This window comes from Macaca nemestrina, chromosome 6 (genome assembly GCF_043159975.1).
Source record: "Macaca nemestrina isolate mMacNem1 chromosome 6, mMacNem.hap1, whole genome shotgun sequence".
Lineage (NCBI taxonomy): Eukaryota > Metazoa > Chordata > Mammalia > Primates > Cercopithecidae > Macaca > Macaca nemestrina.
Genome location: NC_092130.1, coordinates 48,998,326 through 49,021,686, shown reverse-complemented (window position 1 = coordinate 49,021,686; position 23,361 = coordinate 48,998,326). Strand labels below are relative to the sequence as shown.

The 23,361-nt window shown below is 39.2% G+C and overlaps 1 protein-coding gene and 1 long non-coding RNA gene across 21 annotated transcripts in view; both read right to left on the bottom strand.

The window, feature by feature from the left end:
* LOC105467200 (uncharacterized) overlaps positions 1-3,578 on the bottom strand; it is a 114,421-nt gene extending 110,843 nt beyond the window's left edge. Inside the window, exon 1 of the long non-coding RNA XR_011624175.1 lies at positions 813-3,578. This is a non-coding gene — a long non-coding RNA (uncharacterized lncRNA). The remainder of the gene's footprint in view (positions 1-812) is intronic.
* A 300-nt stretch (positions 3,579-3,878) lies between these two features.
* The window catches only part of LOC105467197 (Rap guanine nucleotide exchange factor 6), a 218,735-nt gene continuing 199,252 nt past the window's right edge, over positions 3,879-23,361 (bottom strand). For 14 of the 20 annotated variants that reach the window (XM_071097788.1, XM_071097791.1, XM_071097790.1 and 11 more), the window contains 6 exons: positions 22,785-22,973; positions 19,527-19,661; positions 13,364-13,592; positions 11,120-11,610; positions 8,244-8,558; positions 3,879-6,630 (listed from right to left, as the gene is read on the bottom strand). In XM_071097788.1, the coding sequence (XP_070953889.1) occupies positions 6,605-6,630; positions 8,244-8,558; positions 11,120-11,610; positions 13,364-13,592; positions 19,527-19,661; positions 22,785-22,973 (1,385 nt within the window). In that variant the 3' untranslated portion in view covers positions 3,879-6,604. Of the gene's footprint in view, positions 6,631-8,243; positions 8,559-11,119; positions 11,611-13,363; positions 13,593-15,380; positions 16,318-19,526; positions 19,662-21,402; positions 21,593-22,784; positions 22,974-23,361 lie in introns of those variants that run through there. The other 6 variants (XM_011716684.2, XM_011716683.2, XM_011716685.2 and 3 more) reach the window with 4 other exon arrangements.

The following is a 23,361-nucleotide window of genomic DNA, read 5'->3' as shown; positions in this document are numbered from 1 at the left end:
AAGAAAAGCATTTGACATAATTCAACACCATATACTTTCTTAGCAAGGCATAAATAAAACTTCCTTAAACTCATAAATACCACCAAAATCCTACAGCAATCAGCATGCTTGATGGTGACATCCGAATGCGTTCTCGCTGAGATCAGGAACAAAGAAAGGAATTCCATACTGACCACTTTTTGAGACAGGGTCTCACTGTATCACCCAGGCTACAGTGCAGTGGTGTGATCACAGCTCAACCTCCTAGGCTCAAGTGATCCTTCTACCACCTCAGCCTTCCAAGTAGCTGGGACCACAGCTGCACACCAGCACGCCCAGCTAATTTTTTGTAGAGATGGGGTTTCACCATGTTGTCCAGGATGGTCTCGAACTCCTGGGCTCAAATAGTCCTCTCACCTCGGCCTCCCAAAGTGCTGGGATTACAGGTGTGAGACACTGCATCTGGCCCATTCTGACCACTTCTATTCAACACCATACTGGGCATTTTGGCCAGTGCAACAAGACAAGAAAAGAAAGAAAATGCAAAATGACTAGAAATAAGTAAGTTATTATGAACAGATGACAGGAGTATGCAGAAAATTCCAAGAGAATCTATAAATTGTTAGCATTAATAAATGAACTGAGCAAGGGTGCTAGATATAAGGTCATTATAAAAATCAAAAGTATTTCAATACTGTAGCAACAAACAGCAAACAATTACAGACCTGAACAGACCACAAAATGGTCCAAATGGTCAATAAGTATTTGAAAAGATGCTTAGCATTATTAGTCACTATTAAAATTTAAACCACAAGATACCAGTATATACTTACCAGAATGTCTGAAATGAGAATAATAATAGATTGTCCAGGCTTCTCCAGAGGCAGCCTCTGGGAGAACCAGTTCTCATCTCTCAAGCGCTTCTTGGGGGTGGGAGGGGTTAAAGGAAGTGTATTTCTGGACCACCACATCCTTAACTGCAGGGACTGGATCTCTGACATCAGACATATATAGTAACTTGCATTTGTTTCCTCGAGTTGCTATAACAGATTACAACAAGTTGGGTGGCTTAAGACAACAGAAATTCATCCTCTCACCGTTTTGGAGGCCAGAAATCCAAAATCAAGGTGTTGGCAGGGGTGAGAAACCTTGCCTCTAGAGGCTCTAGGTGAGAAACCCTTCCTTGCCTCTTCTAGCTCCTAGTAGCTGTCAACATTACTTGACTTGTGGCTACATCTCTCTCTGCCATCTTCATGTTGCCTTCTTCTGGTATCTTCCTTTCTCTCTTACAAGGGCACTTGTGATGGCATTTAGGCCCCACTCATAATCTCATCTCTAAATGCTTAATTACATCTGCAGAGACCATTTTTCCAAATAAAGCAATATTTACAAGTTCTCCAGGGATTAGGGCTTGATATTTGGGGGGTGTGTGTGTACATATATATACATCTATAATTTTTTTTTTCAGACAAGAGTGTCGCTCTTGTCGCCCAGGCTGGAGTGCAATGGTGCGGTCTCGGCTCACTGCAACCTCCGCCTCCTGGGTTCAAGCAATTCTCCTACCTCAGCCTCCAAAGTAGCTGGGATTACATGACCCCGCCACCACGTTTTTTGTAATTTTTGTATTTTTAGTAGAGACGGGGTTTCACCATGTTGACCAGGCCGGTCCTGAACTCCTGACCTCGTGATCCGCCCACCTTGGCCTCCCAAAGTGCTGGGATAACAGGCGTGAGCCACCAGGCCCGGTGGAGAAATATATTTTCTTTTTTTTTTTGAGACGGAGTCTTGCTCTGTCACCCAGGCTGGAGTGCAGTGGCCAGATCTCAGCTCACTGCAAGCTCCTCCTCTCGGGTTCACGCCATTCTCCTGCCTCAGCCTCCCGAGTAGCTGGGACTACAGGCACCCGCCACTTCGCCCGGCTAGTTTTTTGTATTTTTTTAGTAGAGACGGGGTTTCACCGTGTTAGCCAGGATGGTCTCGATCTCCTGACCTCGTGATCCGCCCGTCTCGGCCTCCCAAAGTGCTGGGATTACAGGCTTGAGCCACCGCACCCGGCCGAGAAATATATTTTCTAAATAAAGAAATAAACTAGTGAGACCGTGGAGAGATGGTCAGGGGGACAGAATGGCCTGGGAAAACCTGGTGTGTGAAGAGGGGGTGAACTGGAAGAAGGCAGAAGTCTTAGCTATAATGGGAGTAAATTCTCTGGGTACCAAGGGAAAACTGTGAGGAGATTTTAAAAAAGGAGCTAAAGAAAGAATTACCTTCTTCTTTGCCAGGGTCCTGGGATCTAATCCCACAAAAGAAGTGGCTATATTTACATACACTGCCCAAAAGAGGGGGCAATAGGCATGCTTTCGTAGACCCAGCTAGCTGCCCATTTGAAATCTATTCTTTTCCTTCTTCACTGAAAAGAATCCTAAATTTGTTAGGAACATCAATTGCTCAGATAAAACAGATAATTTCCAAGGCACCCTTGGAGCTACTAGCTATGCAACACAGGTCTAACTAATGGGATGTAAATACAAACATGCAAGTGGAGCTTCTGGAAACTACTGTTTTGTTCTCTTTGCATAGAAAGAGACATATATTTGCATCTTTTCCCCTAAGCCTATCCTTTTCAGGCCCCCCACTTCTGCCATCCTTGACAGCATCGTGGAGGAGTTACAGTATCAGCCCTGGACAGTTTGCCTGTAGACTTTTCTACTGTAAGAAGAAAAACAGACAGACAATAATAACAAAAAGACAAGCTCCAATTGAGTTTATGCCACTGTTACTTGGTTTGCCATCAAACACAATATTTTAAACCTAAACAATAGCTATGGTGTTTCACAGATTTGACATAACCAACAACAAATGGACCACTCCAATTTTTCTGGATACTTAAAAAATAAGGCCTTCACACCAACACAGGTCCCAGATTGGCACTCTTGAATGACTAAGTTTGTAATTATTTCAAAGGTTCCATACATTTATAATCAAGTACAGAGAAGATTAATGTAGATTCTTTATTGATTCCACCAATGTATTAGTAGTATCTGATAATAATAAATGGTATTTTTACATTCTCTTAACCAAAAATATAACAAATATTTACACTCAGTAAAAATACAAAAAGCATACAGAGGCACTGTCTTTCTAAAAGACATAAGTTTAAGAGGTATCAAAAAATAGGAGACAAACATTGCTTGTTACAGGATACCTTACAATCAATGAATTGTGCAGCAGAATTGCTATCTGATTATTACAGATGTGCAGTTTTGTTTTTGTCTTTTGCTGATTAGCTTACATGTCTCAATTTTAAAAGATCAAGTTCAACTGCATTCCGTGTACCAAAAACAAAGAAGCATTAAAAATGCACAACAAAAGCCAAAGATGAACCAGGATTTAAGTTTAAATTTGAACACGTACTGTGACACTTTTCTGAAGATTTATGCCGTTTTTCTAGCCTTCAAGGTAATGCTGAAGGCATACATACACTTTAACATTACCTTTTGTAGAAACTTAAAATTGAATCAAAATAATCATTGTTTTAAGGAAGCTGCTTCTCCTCCTCCCTTTTTTTGTAGAGGAAAGAGCACTTGATAAAAATTGGATTTGTTCTTTTTTTTTTTTTTTTTTTTTGAGACGGAGTCTCACGCTGTTGCCCAGGCTGGAGTGCAGTGGCGCGATCTCGGCTCACTGCAAGCTCCGCCTCCCGGGTTCCCGCCATTCTCCTGCCTCAGCCTCCTGAGTAGCTGGGACTACAGGCGCCCGCCACCGCGCCCGGCTAATTTTTTGTATTTTTAGTAGAGACGGGGTTTCACTGTGGTCTCGATCTCCTGACCTTGTGATCCGCCCGCCTCGGCCTCCCAAAGTGCTGGGATTACAGGCTTGAGCCACCGCGCCCGGCCGGATTTGTTCTTAAAAACACCCATGATTATCATCACATTTTCAGCCTGGGAGAGATTCTCGAGGAGGTGATGTAGATCGCAATGATGTGACTTATCACCCTCAAGAAAATTCACTAAAGGCTTTTTCTCCCCAAAGATCATATTGAAAGTAATCATTTGGAGTAAATGAGAATTATTAACTTTAATAAGCTTTTATGGAATCATGTACTGGATTTACTAATTCTCAAAATCTTTGACTATAAAGGTATTTTGTTGAAACTTACTATTTGGCAAAAGTTTGCACTGAGGGTTAACTGCTTCAACAGTCTTGGCAGATTGAGAGTTGTCGTGGGAAGAGAGGGCACTAGTCTCTTCATTAAAATTATAAATTAATAAAATAAAAACAAATGGAGATCTGGAATTAGAGTAAATGCAGGTTAAGGCTTCTCTTGTTCTAGTCATATGACAAACTAAGAGAAGGCAGGAAGGTACCCTTAGTTAAAATAGAAAAATCAAAACCTCATGATTTTTTAAGGGATACATACATAACAAACTACAAAGCATTTGGCTTTGGCTCCTGATCAATGTGATCAGCTGATCTGAACACTCACAGTTAAAGCTAGATAGATAAAACAAAGGCAGCTATAAGGTACAAGTCCAAAACCATAGGCCTCAACACTCTGTGCAAGATATTTACACTATTAAGGACAAAGACAGGTAAGGCTTCCATTTGGTTTGAAAGACCTGATAAATAAAGACATTATGAAAACACACATTTTTCTGGAGAAATGAATATAAAATGATGAGAGTAGACATCTGAATTGATAAAAAAGTGGGTATAGCAAAAATACATTTCACATTGTTTTGCCGTGGCCATGAAAACAAAATTATGTAAATCAGTGAAGGAAAAAAAGTATAATCAGAGGACCACTGCTTATAGGCCAAATCACTGAAGTGTAACTTTCAAACTAGGATTTTTGGTTCATGTTATTTCCCATTTCAAAGGACCAAGAAAGCTATGGAACCACCAAGCCTCATTTTATCATACCTGGGATTAACTTCTAAGGCTTCAGTTTCAGATTAATGATTTTTTACCACAGGAATTTTTCAGACATGCTATTATTCCTAAAATAAAGAGACAATCATTTTGATGGGAAAGATGAACTACTACCATTTACCTCTTAAAACTGATACATGATTTTTAAATGAAGGGGGATAGGCAGGAAGACACAGCGGAGACAGCTAGGGAAAGACAACACATTTCTACAAGGGAGGCCACAAACCAACTAAATCCTACGTGGGACACATACGGACAGCCATTCAGAAGTAAACCCATCTTGGCTGCAAGTTGATCTGGGTAGTGCATGTTAATGGCTTTGGCTTTTTTTTTTTTTTTTTGGTAATTACAGAAGTTTATTAAAATTCCACTTGCTTTTACACTAAAAAAATTGAAAAAATTAAACTTAATATATATAAAACATTATATTTGCAAAAATGTGAAAAATCTGCCTCATCCAGTAAACAGTCACTGAAATTTTAATTAAGAGTGCCATGCCCATGAGGCTGGAAAAGTATGTCCTCTCAAGGACTAAAAACTGAGAACCAAGAGACAATCATTTCTATAACTCCAGCTCCTCTTTCTCCCACAAAATTTTGCTGCAGGCAGCTGAGAGCTGCAGGGTATGTCAGGTCAGACACAACCTGGTGCTACGAGACATGGGGGTGGCATGCTGCAGAACACTGCATAAAGTCAAATTCATCCTCATGATTACAACACCCATGATAAGAATTTCTTTAAAAAAAGTATTCCATACTTGAGTTATGAGAGATTTTAGTTTTGGATTTCTATAGAACAGGACTCTCTAGAACCCATTCTCTATTTGTGGGATCTATACTTTTAGTTACAATTCGATGCAGCATAACTTTCACTTAAGAAAGAATTTGTATACATGTCATTTAACATCAAAATTTCATTCTTTGGAAATTAGGGTTCCCACCCTCCTCCCCAAACTACTCCCTCCCATTTCCCAAAGGACTGACAAGAAACCCTGTGGCAGCTTCATTTGGCTTTCCACACCATGACCAGCAGGTTCCTAACACCTCAACTGCAAAGGGCTTCCTATTTCTCTCAAACTGAGACCTACATTGCATTGGTGCTACAGATCAAGTCACATCTCTGTGTAGATCAAGCATATCACCTCTGTAAAGATGACTTCTGTTTGGTCAGATCAGAGACAATTTTATGACCTCAAACATGAACATCAGCTAACAAGAGCTCTCAAATACAAACAAAATCACAACAATGCAAATAGTAAGTTATTATTCAAATATACAAGAATATCCTTGGTATTGGCAGATACTTTCAATCTGTCCTTCAGCCCAAGCTATGGCTTGGAAATAATAATGCCACTCTCTTTAAAATAGCTTATTAAAGAAAAATCTATAGCAATATACAGAAGGATCACTCTGAGTTTAAATTTTTTCTGTAACTGTGGTCCCAAGGCAGTTCTGGCGTGCAAAGTGGAGACTGGTATCCAGGCATAGCATCCATTGCTCAGGAAACTATTCGTCTGCAGAAAGTAAATGAAAGGAAGCATAACTCAAGTCTATTTCATTGCTCAGAGTAGAGGGAATAAAACCTCTGGACTGGTTGTAGCAATGAACTGTTTGTCAGCAATGGCCTGCAGAATCATGAGGTGGTTCTGCCCATTCCTCCATAACTTTCAGTGGTTTTCAAATAGGTCATCCAAAGGCTAGACTGCTGAAACTTGTTCATTTTCTAAAAATAAAAAAATATAATTAACTGGCAGATGAGCATATTAATGAGATCCTAACAATCTAGTTATCTATTTAGAAAATCAAAGTCAACAAAGAAATCCTCTCAAACATTGCATCGAGGACCAGATTTTATTATAGTAATACCTAGGATTTCTGATCACATTGAAGGTTGACAACAAACTGGAATTTCATAGTTATTAATCACTTTATTACTCTTGTTTAAAACCATAAATTTTCATTTATTTTCAATAAAACAATCATTTCTGAAACTATTGGCACACCTACAAATTCAGTCAAGACTTTTGCTAATAAAAGGAACTAAATAAATAGAATCATTTCAGATAATTTGGCATTTGAAACACAGTTTCAAGTTTCCATGCATTAATGTAAAATACAATTCCATTAATGTTAACTGCTTTTTCTCAAAATTATCCCATTAGATTGAGCCACTGTTTTATCAAAGATAAGAATATTCCATTTGAGCCACAGGGTACTAGGCACACAGAAATAGGCAGCTCGCCCATTTCATTTAAAAAATACACCATCAGTGCGGGGTACAGTGGCTCACACCTGTAACCCCAACTTTGTGGGAGACTGAGGCTGGCAGATTGCTTGAGTCCAGGAGTTCAAGACCAGCCTGGGCAACATGGTAAAATGCTGTCTCAAATACAAAAAACTGTGGTGGTGTGTGCCTGTAGTCCCAGCTACTTGGGAGGCTGAGGAGGGAGAATTACCTGAGACCAGGAAGTTGAGGCCGCAGTGAGCCATGATCATGCACTCCAGCCTGAGTGACACAGCAAGACCTTGTCTCAACAAACAAACAACCCACACCATTGGTTGGGTACGGTGGCTCAGGCTCAGGCCTGTAATCCCAACACTTTGGGAGGCTAGTGTGGGAGGACTGCTTCAGGCCAGGAGTTCAAAACCAGCCTGGTAAATATAGTGAGACCCAGTCTCTACAAAGGAAAAATTTAACAATGAGCCAGGCATGGTGGTGTACACTTGTAGTCCCAGCGACTTGGGAGGCTGAGTTGGGAGGACTGCTTGAGCCCAGGAGTTTGAGGCTATAGTGAGTCATGATTGTGCCACTGCACTCTAAGCCTGGGCAACAAAGTGAGACCTTGTCTTGAAAAACTAAACAAACCCAAAACACTCCCTGATACTATATTTAGGAACTTTATTTTTTTGAGACGCAGTTTTGCTCTTGTTGCCCAGGCTGGAGTGCAATGGTGCGATCTTGGCTCACCGCAAACTCTGCCTTCCAGGTTCAAGTGATTCTCCTGCCTCAGCCTCCCAAGTAGCTGGAATTACAGGCATGCACCATAATGCCTGGCTGATTTTGTATTTTTTTTAGTAGAGACGGGGGTTCTCCATGTTGGACAGGCTGGTCATGAACTCCGGACCTCAAGTGATTCGCCCGCCTCAGCCTCCCAAAGTGCTGGGATTACAGGCCTGAGCCACTGCACCCTGCCAGTAGGAACATCTTACTTTTTAACAGAGATTTCTAAGGCATTTAAAGAAACAAGTACTAATTACCATAAAATACCAGAGTAAAGACCATTTAATGTGTTCAGCAATTCATTTAAGAGCCCTTAAGAGAGCTTGTCAACATACCATCCGCTTCGCTATCTGCATCAGTCACATCTGCTAGTTTAGGATGGAATGGCTGCAAATTATGTCTCTGAGGCTGAGTTACAATCTTCGATGGAACACAGGCCACGAGGTTGCTACTGAGAGAGGCTCGTGGCAGTCTAGAGAGGCTGTTATGCATCATCTTTGATCTCTGCACTGCCACACTATAATCTGGAGGTTTTAGGTGTGGGTGGGGTCCTTCCTTTAGGTCAGCTAAAGAAATCCCCAAATATCCTGGAGGAGTGGGAGGTGGCTCCCTATACCTATCATCCTTCTTGGGTGAGGTGACACAGTACACTGGCATGAAAAATAAGCAATGAAAATGTTAATGAAAAAGAAATTAAAAAAAACAACAAACTTATTACAATGACAAAATAGAACTTAAAAATAGACAAAATGAATAAACTTGAATGACGGCAGATTAAAAACATTTTTATAAAGTTTAATAAACAAACCTCTTTTTAAAATACATAAACAACTATATTAAGTCCTGTAAACATTAAACAGAATGAGAGAGTTGAAGGAGATGACACTGATGACAAGCTTCCTTCCGCAATTCAGCCCCCATATCACAGAAGTACATGACAAATCCTGAAGTCACACCAGCCCTAAAGATGTCAGAAACATTTAAAAGTTCACCCTAAACATCTATTCTCTGTAAACTGGGAGAGTTTACATAGAAATGACATTCAGGCCATCTGTTTAAGGGCTGTTTCACCTTCTCCCTGAGGCATGAGCCACTGTTTTCTGGCACTGCTGCGCATATTAGTTCTCGGTCCCAACACAAAAACTTTAACTTTGCTGATATGAAGGAACTAATTCCTTCAAGAACTTTACTTCTGGCCAGGTGTGGTGGCTCACACCTGTGATCCCAGCACTTTGGAGGCCAAAGTGGGTGGATCACCTGAGGTCAGAAGTTTGAGACCAGCCTGGCCAACATGGTGAAGCCCCATCTCCACTAAAAATACAAAAATTAGCTGGGTGTGATGGGGGGTGCCTGTAATCCCAACGACTCAGGAGGCTGAGGCAGGAGAATTGCCGCATCTGGGAGGCTGCAGTGAACCGAGATCGCGCCAGTGCACTCCAGCCTGGGTGACAGAGTGAGACTCTGTCTCAAAAAAAAAACAACTTTACTTCTAGCATCTGTGTTGTAATTAAGTTGAGAATAAAAAAACAGAATTTTTGAAATTTCATCTTAAATTTCTCTGATTTTCAGCAGACATTAAAAACAATGATGACTTTAAATCCTTTTACTTAAATTTGTAAGCCCTGAGACTAAGGTAAAGCTTCAAAAATCATCATAAATAGGTTAAAGCGGAAGCTCCAAGAAATTAAGACTAGTTCATAAGACCAACAGGAAAAATGGCTCTGAGTATCTTGATTTTGCAAGTGACTTTTAAAACACAAAAACTGTCTGTATACAAACTGAATAAATTTTAAAAGACCATCAAATAATTCTAATATTAACTTTACCATTAGAGAATTTGGTTTGTCCATATTGAATTTTCTATAATTCTACCAGTAAAATTTGCATGTACTATCAAGGTCAGAAAGGCTTTCCATTCCCATTTGAGGATGGGATGGGTGAGGTGATAGAGGTGGAGAGGTTGCCAAGAGAATAACAAGAAAAAGCAGGCAAGTGATTTGCCCACAGTCAACAAGAAATAAATGATTAAAAAATCTATATTCATCAATGGACAAGAAAAAGATTTTTGTATCTCCGTATACACATATGCTCATAAAGTGGTTACCCGAAAGGCTTCAATAAAAAATCTTGGGCCAGGCACAGTGGCTCATGCTGGTAATCCCAGCACTTTGGGAGGCCGAGGCAGGTGGATCACTTGAGCTCAGGAGTTCGAGACCAGCCTGGTCAACATGGTGAAACCCCATGTCTACTAAAAATACAAAAATTAGCTGGGCATGGTGGCGGGCACCTGTAATCCCAGGTACTTGGGAGGCTGAGACAGGAGAACTGCTTGAACCTGGGAGGCAGAGGTTGCAGTGAGCCGAGGTCGTGTCACTGCACTCCAGCCTGGGCAATACAGCAAGACTCCGTCTCAAGAAAAAAAAAAAAAAGTTAGAAAAAATGAGCTAAAAACCCAACCTATAACACAATTTGAAAAGTAACTATAAGATCAACATGTTTCACCTTCACATTTTTAGTAGTTAAATATGACACTATGACTGTTCTATAAATTTAATAGTTGATTATGATATTAATTCAAAGTACAGTCATTCCATATAAGTAGAAAAGCAGGAGTTTTATATCCATGTATTTATACAGTCCAGGAAAGAAATTTGTAAAAAGTATTTGATGGTTAAATACTAAAAATGTTTACTAAGAAAGCTTGGAATGGAATTCACAAACAGGAGTTGGCCTACTCATGATGTACACCAAGAGAGAATACTGAAAAATGTTCTGGACTTCCTTATCGCATTTTCTCTCACTTACCTAAAATCAATAGCAGAATCAATGTTTCTACCACATATGCATAGCAATTGTGGTCCAAACAATTTATGAGGTGATAAAGAGAATAATCCCTTTATTTACCATTGCACACTAATGCGATGATATTCCTCAATAAAACCAAAAAGAACTTAAAAACAAAAGACAAACAAACTTGTCCCTCTAATTAAATACCTTCACATCAGACTTTTCATTTTAACGGGTTGAATAGCTGCTCCAAAGTCTTTGAGAAACCATGAATTTTTGGGAAATAATTTGTTTGTTTGTGAAGGAAAGAAAGGTTGTTAGAGAATGAATTTTTGCAATGATAAAATCCAGGGCCGAGATATCCCAATGCCATTTTTTGACTACTTAATCTCTAAATGCCACAGACAACAAAAACACAACTTACCAATCAAGCCCTTTTCTGTACTTGAAGTGACAGTTTTATAAACTGGGTCAGTGGCATCCTTGGGGTCCAAGCCTTCAGATGACTCAGTTGGGGTGCTCTCCAATACTCTCCGTTTAACTGTCCCATACTTTGGTTCATACGTGTCAGACAGAGAACTGGAGGAGGCCCAACTCTTTCTCTCTAGGCTTCCTTTGCACTGCCCACAAGTTCTAGAGCAGCTTTTAGGACAGGAATAGGGCTCACAGTCAGTGGGTTCAACTTCAGCAATGGGGTCATCCAAATGGGTATGTCTGTAAGAGTTCAAAAAATCCCAGCTTTTTGGGTTGGGAAGGCTTTGGAAGTTGTCATGGGAGCTGCTTGAACACGAAGTCCAACTTCCACGACCACTGTCAGCTGCTTCTATAATGACATGCTCATGAGAAATCTCTTCACTGCTCACAGACGATGAGACAGCTAAACACTTGATTAGAGATGGCTTCAAGAGTGTCCACCTAAAATTGGAGACAATGTACAATTAGAAGTAATTTACAGGCTTGCTGGAAAAACTACCTTCTCTCTATTTCAAGTTATTACTGCCTACGAGAAATTACAGAGCATGTACCACAAGTGTTCACGCCAAAACATCATGAAGAAAACAATATTATCATTATTTATCACTAAATTCCTTGTAAGTATTTAGTTAACACTCAGAAGACACAGTAAAGAAACTCAAATGCTTAGCAAAGTTTCCTTAGCAAAGTTTCCTTAGCATTTTTCTTTTTAAATTTTAAAATTTTTTTTTTTTTTTTTTTTTTTTTTGAGACAGGTGTCACTCTGTTGCCCAGACTGGAGTGCAGTGGCTATTTATAGGCACGATCATGGTGCACTGTAGCCTTTAACTCCTGGGCTCAAGTGATCCTCCACCTCAGCCTCCCCAGCAGCTGGGATGGACCAGAGGTATGCCTGGCAAGTATTTTTCTTGAACTGATTTTAAATGAAAATGCAAAGATGAGATCTGAAATGAATAACATTAAGTATACATATTCATTCTTGGTCATCACAATATTAGACTACTGTCCATGCATACAGAATTAAGAGTTCCCAACTTGAAGAATCATGTTTTATTTTTCAACGTATCTCTGAGGTTAGCCCAGTACAGTGCCAAGTAAACAGCAACTTCCCCAATTACCTATGAAATGAATCATTTATAGCAGGGGTCCCCAAACTACAGCTCATGGGCCAAATTTAGCCAACAGCCTGTTTTTGTATGGTCTGCAGCAAAACCTTTTAAAAGGTTTAAAACAAAACCAAACCGGAAGAATTTGTGACAGATACCGTATGTAGCCTGCAAAGGCAAAAATATTTTACTACCTGGCCCTTTACAAAGAGTTTGTAAACCCCTCATTTACAGTATAGAGCAGAGGTAGCAAACTACAGCCCAGGGCCAAATCTGGTGGTCCCTTTGCTCATTTTTGTAAATAAAGTTTTAATGGGACACAGCCATGCCATTTGTTTATGTGTTGTCTATGGCTGTTCTGGTGTAATAGCAGAGTAGTTGTGACAGAGGCCTTATGGCCTGAGAAATCTAAAGTGTTTACTATGTAACTTTTATAGAAAACATTTGTTGACCTCTGGTGTAGAGATCAAAGTTTAGAAACCTTTATAAATGTGGTAATACTTTATCTTAAATTTTTCATATTAAAGTAGACCAGATTTCACAATATTTATCAGTTAAAATAAACTTTCTCAAAGATTTCCATGTTGCTTGATTCTAAACAGAAATTTAGAGTTAATTTTTTTTTTTTAATTAACCTTTGCTAGGTGATTATTCCTACTCCCCAAATTACACTTTCAGAGAACAGGGATCAAGGGCTAGTCCTACTCTCCCAACCTGTCTACAGTGTGCACAGCACTGGAGGCACTTTCCAATATACAACCTTTTTGATTAACCTATAACAGCCAGAATTTCAAAAATTATCTCCCCTATATAAATAGCAGATGCACTTTTGAGTTCTGATTGGAAAGATACATAAAGATAAAAAGTTACTTGAATTTAGTAACACTTCGAAAATGAACACCCATACATCTTTCAAAATAGTGCTTATTTACATATTCAGAATACAGAATATGTGCTTGGCCCACATATTCTTTTATGGATAACTCTGCAATTACCCCATGGGAGGTCCAAGGTCAAGTTAGGGAGCACTGCTTGCAGTGGCCACTTGGCTTGGGTTTTGTGTTATGAACACAGACAATGATGCTTACCCAGGGCCATGTTGACTATGATCTCCTATCCCTGAGGGGTGCTCTGTCTTTTCCAATGCCCCAGTGGGTTCAGGGACTGGCAGGGCCTGAGAGGAACACCGTTCATCCTGTAGAGCTGCAGACATGGAGTCAATAGAACAATTGCTCACAATGCTGGACCGTGAAGAAATCTCACTATGGCTGGAGTCAGACAAGTTGTCAGATTTAGCTGATGGAATAAGTGTGTAACCTGAACAAGAAAAGAGCATTGATCAAACTACAAAAAAAGGGAACATAGGGTGGGGGTAGTAGGGGGAAGGATGAAAAAAAACCCCACAAAAATAACAGAAGACAAAGTAGGAGCAATTTTAGTTTCCATCTACGTAGATATAATGGTGCCAATTATATCTCCACACATTCCCCTACATATTCCCCCTACATATCCATTCACCTACCCATCCACACCAATACAACTACATTCAAGAAAAAGACAGTCAAAGTCCAGTGTTACTAAGAAAACTAGTTTAAAGGTACATCTGTCTCAGGCTCTCCCACAGCTATAATAATCATTTAATAAAATAAGAACATTACAAATATTAAAAAGTACATGTCTTTAGGGTTTCTCAACTTCTTTTTAACCCAATGCTCCTTCCTTTGATTAATATGAATATTTCATGACCTATTCTGAATCCAAAATACCATCTTGAAGTAAGGATAGGGGTGGGAGTCCAGGACTCAAGGGAAAGAATTACATTTTTGCTTTACCAAACTATATATACTTACCCCAGATATTCTGCATATCCCACCTAAGAAGTCTTGTCTTGAGTTGAGAGTCACCGTTTTAGATTATTTTTATTTTTTAGACACAGGGTCCTGCTCTGTGGCCCAGGCTACAGGGCAGTGGCATGATCATAGCTCACTGCAGCTTTGAACTCCTGGGCTCAAGTGGTCGTCTTGCCTCAGCCCCAAGTAGCTGGGACTACAGGTCTGCACCTCCAGACCCAGTTATTTTTAAACTTTTTGCAGAAATGAGGTCTCATTATGTTCCCCAGGCTCGTCTTCAACTCCTGGCCTCAAGCGATCCTCCTGCCTCAGCCTCCCACATTGCTGGAATTACAGGTGTGAGCCACTGTGCTCAGCCTGTTTCAGTTTTTAAAATTGTTTTAGGTTTAAACTGAGTGTCAGACTTAGTTTCCTTTTTCTTCACCAACCTTGCAGAATATTAAACAGCTAAGTGGATACATTTTTAATAATGTGTTATAGAAAAAAACAGCATCTACATGTTCTATGTTGTTCTGTGACTTACTGCACAGCAGACAACTAGACAGATGTTCTTCTGGATTCTAGGGATGCATTGAGGTGAAGGACCCAAAAACAAATCTTCAACAGAATGGCTAATGTACATAATAATTTTGATAATTGGAAGAAACCAAACTATTGTTTAGAAATAAAAGAAAAAGAAAATGCCCTAGTAATCCCAACGAGGGATGGGTCTCAAAGAAGTGAAAAATATCTTCTTGCTCACAGAGGAGAGTAGGGTTTAGTAGATATGTGGTCTTTGGGCAATACCTAGAAATGTCATTAGGAAGAATCACAGGCTTTGGGTATGTTACAGGAATTCTCAGGGCCTCATCTTCATGCAGAAAGAGGATGACAACATCCTTAGTTCCAAGGTCCTTCTCTGTTTATGGATCTTGGAGTTATTCACATATAACTCAAGTCATTTAAGGAATAATTTGTTGCACAGTAACCTTATTAAGTCATTTCGTTAACTATTTCAGAGAGAAAAAGGCCCAGAAAACGTGTGATTTATACTTGGCCTATGTGGCCCGGAACAGGGTAAGCCAAGACAAGCCAGTCTTCTGACTTCTATCAAACATCTCTGAACTTGGGATCATTGCTATTTGTCAATGTCCATGAGCTGATTAGTCAAATTTCAAGAGGACCAAGAAAATGGATGTAATAAGTAAATTAAAAATAATAAATACCTTCTTCCTCAAAAGAAAAAGTCATTGCTCTACATAATCGTCTTGCTTCATTGTTTTAAAAATAATTTCATTCTTATGTCTGTTTGATCACTATTTCTCAAATATAATAATACTAAGAACCACCTGGCAAGCCAATTAAAATAAATATTCCAGATCTCATTTCTGGCAATTCAGGTTTATGAAGTCTGGGGTGGGACACAGTAATTGCATTTTTTAACAAGTTTTCCAGATGACTCTGAAATTGCTATGTTAGACTAGTCCCTTCTCCCCCAAAGATATGTAAAAAGTAGAGGATAAAAAAGCCTCCTCTACATATTTCACTCACAGATTCAGCTAACAGTAGAAAATAAAGTCAACTACAGAAAACAAGAGTATAAAATTTACTAACTCAATACATTAGTAAAATAACATATGTACAAATGAGGCATTTTAAAGTGCTTATAAATAGTATTTTACTAAGTTGTCTGCCTAAGCTTTGACAAATGGTTTAATTTAAGCCATGTATACATTAATAACTGAAAACAAACTTAACACTAAAATAAAATAAGGAACTTCATCAGAGTGTCTTCCTCCTTTTAGACTTGAATCGCGTATAGAAGCAGTTTAAAGTGTTACTGTTGCCTTGGCTATTTGAATTGAAGATGGCACTCCCTTTCTCATCTTTGATGTTGCTTCCAACATCCTTCACTTTCTCACAGCTTTCTGTAGCTTGATTGTGATCTGTGTCCTCTTTTTGGCTGTTGACTAGTCTTTCCCTTGAAAGCATTCTTTCCCTAAGTCTTCTAAACGGGGATGTCATTCTTTTTCTGGTTGTGTTCTCACAACTTGTCCTGTCTCTATTCTCCTCAGTGGCCTTCTCAGTACTGTCTGTTCTTTTGGCTGTGCTCCTGGTAATCTGAAGGATTTTCTTTTGCAAGTAAGCCCCACCTATTCCGGGGCAGCTCTGGCCACTGATCTTGCTGCTGTGATCAGATATGATACTGCCAACTGGAGGGAGAGATGCAAAAACCCTGACATGGTCAATCACAATTAGCCTTGTTTACATAATATTTCACTATTTAAAAATTCTAACATCTTGATAATATCTGAAAAATTGAAATCTAGCAACATATTTTTTAATGCATGGAAAAAATCTACTTATATATAACATATACACATCAGTTATTGCAAGACAGAATGCAGGAGAAAGATTACCTTTATCAGCACAAGCTGGTGACAAAAACAAAAACAAAAAAACTGTTGAAAGGAAGCCAAGCTGGTAAAATCATAAGGAAAAATATCACAAAAATATCAGATAACTAGAATTATTTTTGTAAAGTAACTATGTAGGTCTAGAATTGTAAGTAGATTTTCCTATGAAAAAGCTTAGTAAAAACCAAGTAAGACATACAAATAGTACATACAACAGGTATATTTATAAAGCTCATTTTCTGATCCTGTTGTAGATCCAAGGTGGAGAGACTGCTTTTCTTAAACACTAGGGTAGATAATGTTTAAGGTCTCGACTTCTTTTTAAAGTACTTGTTGAAACTATCCTCATGCAAAACATGAAGATAGGTTTATTTTCTTAATCATAAGAAAACAAAGAACAGATCTCAGAGTTTAATAAGAACCAGGAACAGATCCTAATAATTTACTCTGAGCATAATGACAGTTTTGTTCAATCATAGATTACTGGCAAAAACCTGTCTACACAAATAGAAGGATCATACTTGGTTGGGGTTTTGACAGTACACATGCAAGAACAAGCTGAAACAGTTTTGAAGAGAAGATTTTCTTCAGGCTTCTAAGAATTCCAAACATTACTAAGAGAAGCTCACAAATCTATAAACATGGTGTTCAACTGTTGGCTACACAATGAAAGACAACGGAAAAAAGACTTCTCTATTCGAGTGTTGAGTGTAGATTTTGTTGGGAATAAGAGCAATGGAGGAATTCCTGTTCCTAATACCTCTTGCCAGAAGTCACATTTAGGCATAAAATACCAAATCAGATCCTACTAGTTAGAATTATCTATAATGGGATGGACCTCCGAGCAGTCTCTAAAAGGGGTAAGGAGTGTAAAGATGTTCCTGAAAGAGCATTAGGAGCATACGTACACTGTTCATTTGGACCATCTGTCTGACTGCAGGCACTGCAGCTTATCCTACACCGCAAGATCTGGTAAGGGGTGCAATGGATAGGACCATACAGACAAGGAAAGTGATGACATAGGTCTGTGTGCCACACAAAATTTATATATGAGCTATAATGGTATCAAAATCTGTGTTTTATAAATACACCTACAATATACACTGTTTATATCTCCTGTTTCATTTTTATTAAGCTTTCTTTAGTAAAATCTGAATGAAAAAAAACCTAACCAGTCTCAGCTATGTGAGGATGAAAAAAGCAAGTAAGTAATGGAGCTATGGTGTCCTGAGGTGGCAGCAGAGAAAGAAAAGAGACATTCCAATTCACTAAACACTTACCACACATCAGGCTTTATAAATATTATTTCATTTAAACCATATAAGAGGCTCTCAAAATAGATGAAATAAATGGTCTTTTTCTTTTTCTTTTCTTTTTCTTTTTTGAGATGGAGTTTTGCTCTTGTCACCCAGGTTGGGCAACAATTCTGCATCCAGTTCTCTCTTGATTTCCATAGCCACCAAACTAGTTGGGATGCAATGGCACGATCTCAGCTCACTACAATCTCCGCCTTCTGGGTTCAAGTAATTCTCCTGCCTCGGCCTCCTGAGTAGGCGGGACTATAGGCGTGTGCCACTACATCTGGCTAATTTTTTTGCATTTTTAATATAGGTGGGTTTCACCATCTTGGCCAGGCTAGTCTTGAACTCCTGACCACAGGTGATTAACCTGCTTCGGCCTAGATGGTCTTTTTCCCATCTTAGACAGAAAACCTGACCGTATAAATAAATTACTTGTAGTAACACAGCTACAGTGGAGGACAGAATCACGGTTCAAACTCAGGTCTGACATTACTGTACATAATTGCCACACAGGTGGCAAAAATAAGGAAGAGCTCTGCAGAGTGAGAATAAACTTAGAGCCTGGAAGCTGAAGCAAGCTCTGGAAGCTTCTCTCTCCTGTTAGAATTATTATAATAAGTCTGTCTTCCCTCTGACCAGGTACCATTCTCTGGTGTGATTATTTAAATATGTACTTCTTTTACATCTGTGAAGAAGACGCCAGAACTAAATCCCCTTTCTCTCCAGGGTACGCACAGAATGTGAAGGGTCAATATAAGAAATACACACTATATTTAGAATGCTACATGTGCAGCTAACATGAAGTGGCATCTGCTGCACACTGCCCAGGCTGGCCGCAAAAAGAAATGCTCCAGTCTGAATTATGAAAACATGTAAATGAACAAGAAGAATTTCAGTTTTTCACCTCATGAGATTCTGTGTAAGTAAAAAATCCACAAGAGTACAGGTTATTTTAAATCCTAATTTTAAAAAAGGTAATACTCTAAAAAAAGGAAAACCATCAACCTAAATATTTGTTTTCCTAAATCTTATAGTTGGTTAAAAACAATTTCTTTCTTTTTTTTGAGATGGAGTCTTGCTGTGTTGCCCAGGCTGGAGTACAACGGCACAATCACAGTTCACTGCAACCTCTGCCTCCTAGGCTCAAGCGATCCTCTCACCTCAGCCTCCCAGGTAGCTGGGACTACAGGCACATTACCATGCCTAATTTTTACATTGTTTGCAGAAATGGGGTCTCATCATGTTGCCCTGGCTGGTCTCCAACTCCTGGGCTCAAGTGATCCACCCGCCTCAGCTTCCCAAAATGCTGGTATTATAAGCATAAGCCACTGTGCCTGGCCTAAAAACAATCTCTTATAGAAACTTTTATTTGCAAACACTTCATAGAAATGTCCAAATATAGGAAACTGGAATGACGACACCAAGAATTTGCACCAAAACTATGGCTTCTGCCTTCATTCTTATCCATGCTTGCTGTCTGTTGAAGTTTAGGATCACACTTTGAATACTGGAGTCCTAGTTACATGACGCATAATACCCAAAAAGCATTTGAATAATGCAATACAAAACATCAAAGTTCAAAAAGCATTAGGAGTTATGCTTTTCTTAATGATTTACAATTATTGCTATAGATTGAAAAGCAAAGTATGTGCTATAAAGTATTATTTAGTTTAACAAGAACTAGTTTGAAATGTTTTGTCTTACCTTTGTGAGGGGAACCTTGAGGAGATGCAGGAGGACTAGAATGTAAAGATGATGCCACAGAAATAGTGTCTTCTGTATGTTTCTTACCACTTACTTCTTCAGTTGTTCCTAAAACTTTCTGAGGTAAACTTGTATCTAAAAGTAAACGCAAAGATGCAAATAAGCATCATTTCACAATTAAAATGTCCATAGTTGCCTAAATCACTATGTAACTAAAGCTATGATACACAATGGCTAGTGTAGTCAATTGAAATGTGTAAATGACAAACAGGGACTAAATGACTGGGTAATGGCACACAGAGATTCTCACCTCTAGGTTATCCATTCAAATTCAGCTGGTCAGCATGGACCAGATTATATTAGTTTGTCTGTGCTTTGTGGTATAAGGGAAATAAATTTAACAGTCTGAGTGCTGTGCCCCACCTCCCACAATTGACACAGTGATTTGAAATCTTCAAAAAGAAGGCATGGATTCAAACTCTTCCCTCCCCTCTAGAGGTGGCCTCTCCAAGTCAGGGCGAGGCATGTGGCAGGGCAGTGTGGGGATTTGGCACTGTCACTACCTGCGGTGCATCTGTGCTGTGGGTATACAGAAGAGGCTGCAGGGCTGCCAGTCCAGCCCTTTTCAAGAGCACTAAATTCACACTACAGGAGAGAAGTAAACAACAGAAAGAATCATGAATGTATAGAAAAATAGTATGCAGCACAGTGGAAAGATTCCTTAAAGTTCTCATTACCCTTGTCCAACATCTGGTCCTGTTTAGTGTACCTCAAACCTAGCAATGGTTTCAATATATTGATGTTTTTACATTTATCTTCTCTAAGAAATGTCAAAGAGCTATAGACACTGTTCCTAAAACACAAAGTAAGTGGCCGGGTACAGTGGCTCACACCTGTAATCCCAGCACTCTGGGAAGCCAAGGCGGGCAGATCATGAGGTCAGGAGATCAAGACTAGCCTGACTAACATGGTGAAACCCCATCTTTACTAAAAATACAAAAATTAGCCAGGCGTGGTGGCGCACACCTGTGATCCCATCTACTCAGGAGGTTAAGGCAGGAGAATCGCTTGAACCCGGGAGGCGAAGGTTGCAGTGAGCTGAGATCGCACCACTGCACTCCAGCCTGGGTGACAGAGTGAGATTCTGACTCAAAACAAAACCCCCCCCCAAAAAACCAAAACATAAAGTAAGCAAACTTTGATGAGGATTTTGACATAGTAACAAGCAGCCACTGGACAACGAAAAAATTTAGATCATAGTATACTCACACTACCCTTCATTAAATGTAATATAAACATATTTATCATATAAACAGCCATATTACAATAAGAAATGAAGAAACCTATACAGGGCCAGGCGTGGTGGCTCACACCTGTAATCCGGGCACTTTGGGAGGCTGAGGTGGGTGGATCACCTGAAGTCAGGAGTTTGAGACCAGCCTGGCCAGCATGGTGAAACCCCATCTCTACTAAAAACACAAAAACTAGCCAGGTGTGCTGGCAAGCATCTGTAATCCCAGCTACTCAGGAGGCTGGCACAAGAATTGCTTGAACCTGGGAAATGGAGGTTTCAGTGAGCCAAGATCGCGCCACAGAAACTCCAGCCTGGGCGACAGAGCAAGACTGTCTCCAAAAAAAAAAAAAAAAAAAAAAAAAAAAAAAAAAAGCAAGCAAGCAAGCAAGTAAGCAAGCTACACGGTACAAGTAATGTTGCCTCTCAAGTGGTGATATTCAAGTAAAAAAAAACCAGAGCTAACTTTGTCCCTCTCTCACTCCTACCAACAAATTCATCAACTTCACCAATTCTGCACCCAATTCTCCATTTCCATAGCCACCAAACTAGTCCAGGCCCCGGGCAACTTTCACTTAACTGTTAGACCAGCTTTCCATCTGAGCTCTTTATCTCCAGTCCTGCTGTGATCCTTACTACAGTCCTTCTCAAACATAATTTGAACCATAATCTTCCCTTGTTCAAATCTCTTCAATGGCTTCTCACTGATAACTTTCCTTTGGCATGGCACATTGTAATTTCAGCATACCTGTCTTCATTCTCTGCATCTTGGAAGCTGTTTAGTACAGTGGTTAAAGGCAAAGATTTAAAGCCAGTCAGCCTTCCTTTAGCCTCTATGCTTCCTTTGCAGAATGAGGGTAAAATACCACTTATCTTGTGGCATTACTATGAAGACTGACATACAAAATTAATAAAGCACAATTTGAACCATGCCTGGCACTCAGTAAGTGCTCTCCAAGTGTTAGCTTTAATTATTATTGTCTGTCAACACTGCATGCAATTTCCACTCAGAGTCAGCAAAGTGCTTGTAGTTTCTTGCACATACCAAGCTGTTTCCTCGGCCTGAAGCAACTTCTCTGGAACTTTTGCCTAATCATCTTCTTTGTCACCAGCCTTTCAGGCTGCTTAGACATTATTTCCAAAAAGCCTTCTTCTGAAGCCCTATCTTACCTCTAAGTTACCTCTGTTTTGTTTTGTTCTTTTATATGTTCTGCATATACCCCTGGCATAACAAGAAGACACATTACACTGAAGTTATCTGTGTGAGTGTCTACATCACCAGACTGAAAATCTGGCAAAGGAGGGGGAATTTCTTATTCAACTTTGTATCTCAAACAACAACAGATTAAATGAACAAAGTTCTACTAAACATATACTACATATAATTCATGGTCTAAGTAATCATGCTAGGAACCAAATCTAATCTAGCTTCTCACCTAAAAGGCCAAAATAATGATACTGTTAAAACAACAAATAAAAATAATATGAATAATGACTACAAGGCCTAACAGAAAAAAAAAAAGTGTGGTCTATACTTTATAAAAGTTACATTCTCTTGTTTCCTAACTAGGTTTTCAAAAGGGGTCACTAAAGACAAAAAACAACGTATAGTCATTTTTGGAATAAGCAACTTCATTTCCACAGTTTTTGTAGACTGTGTCTGTATTAGATATTACATTAAATACACCTTTGAATGCAGTAAGCCCCTGGTACCCAAAATGCTTTGCTGTAAATTTTCTATTGATCAACAGATTTCAGTATTATAGGAAATCCAATGTTGGCATTTAAAACATGTATGCTGTCAGCAAACATCTACAGTCAAAATGAAACACTTTTTGATTCATGAAATGATGATTATATTACACAACCTACAACAGCTTATCTCCTGAACATCTGTAATTATTTTTCATTCTAACTCCCCTGGAAATTTCAGTTAAATGGATGTATTATTAATGGTGAATACTCACTCAATGCAGGGTCTTTTGTTTGTCCCTTCTTCCGGATGGGGTGCAAATTAACAGCTGGCACCTGAAGCACCTGGCTTACTCTGTGGGGTTGATGCAAGTGGGCTTTAGTTGTTTGGCCAGCTGACCTCATAGGCACTGGGGACATTTCAGATGATTTGGCTGATCTTTTCTCATTTAAATTCTTGGTCACTAATAGGAGAGAGTAAGAAATAAGTAACTGAATGTTTTTAGGCAAGGTTATCACCACTGGCAATAATAAATGGTTACTTTAAAACCATCTATTTTTAGTACAAAAAATAAAATAGATTAATTTTCTTAGCAGGAATTTCAGTTAAGTACTATAAAATGTTATCTCCATTGCTTGGTGAGTCAGATAAAAAATGTTATCTCTAAAATTTTTGTAGAATAAGTTGTTAATTTTATCTCCTAAATAATTCTTTTTTAAAAAATTTTTTGAGATGAAGTTTCTCTCTGTCGCCAGGGCTGAAGTGCAATGGTGCAATCTTGGCTTACTGCAACCTCCACCTCCCAGGTTCAATGGAGTCTCCTGCTTCAGCCTCCCGAGTAACTGGGATCA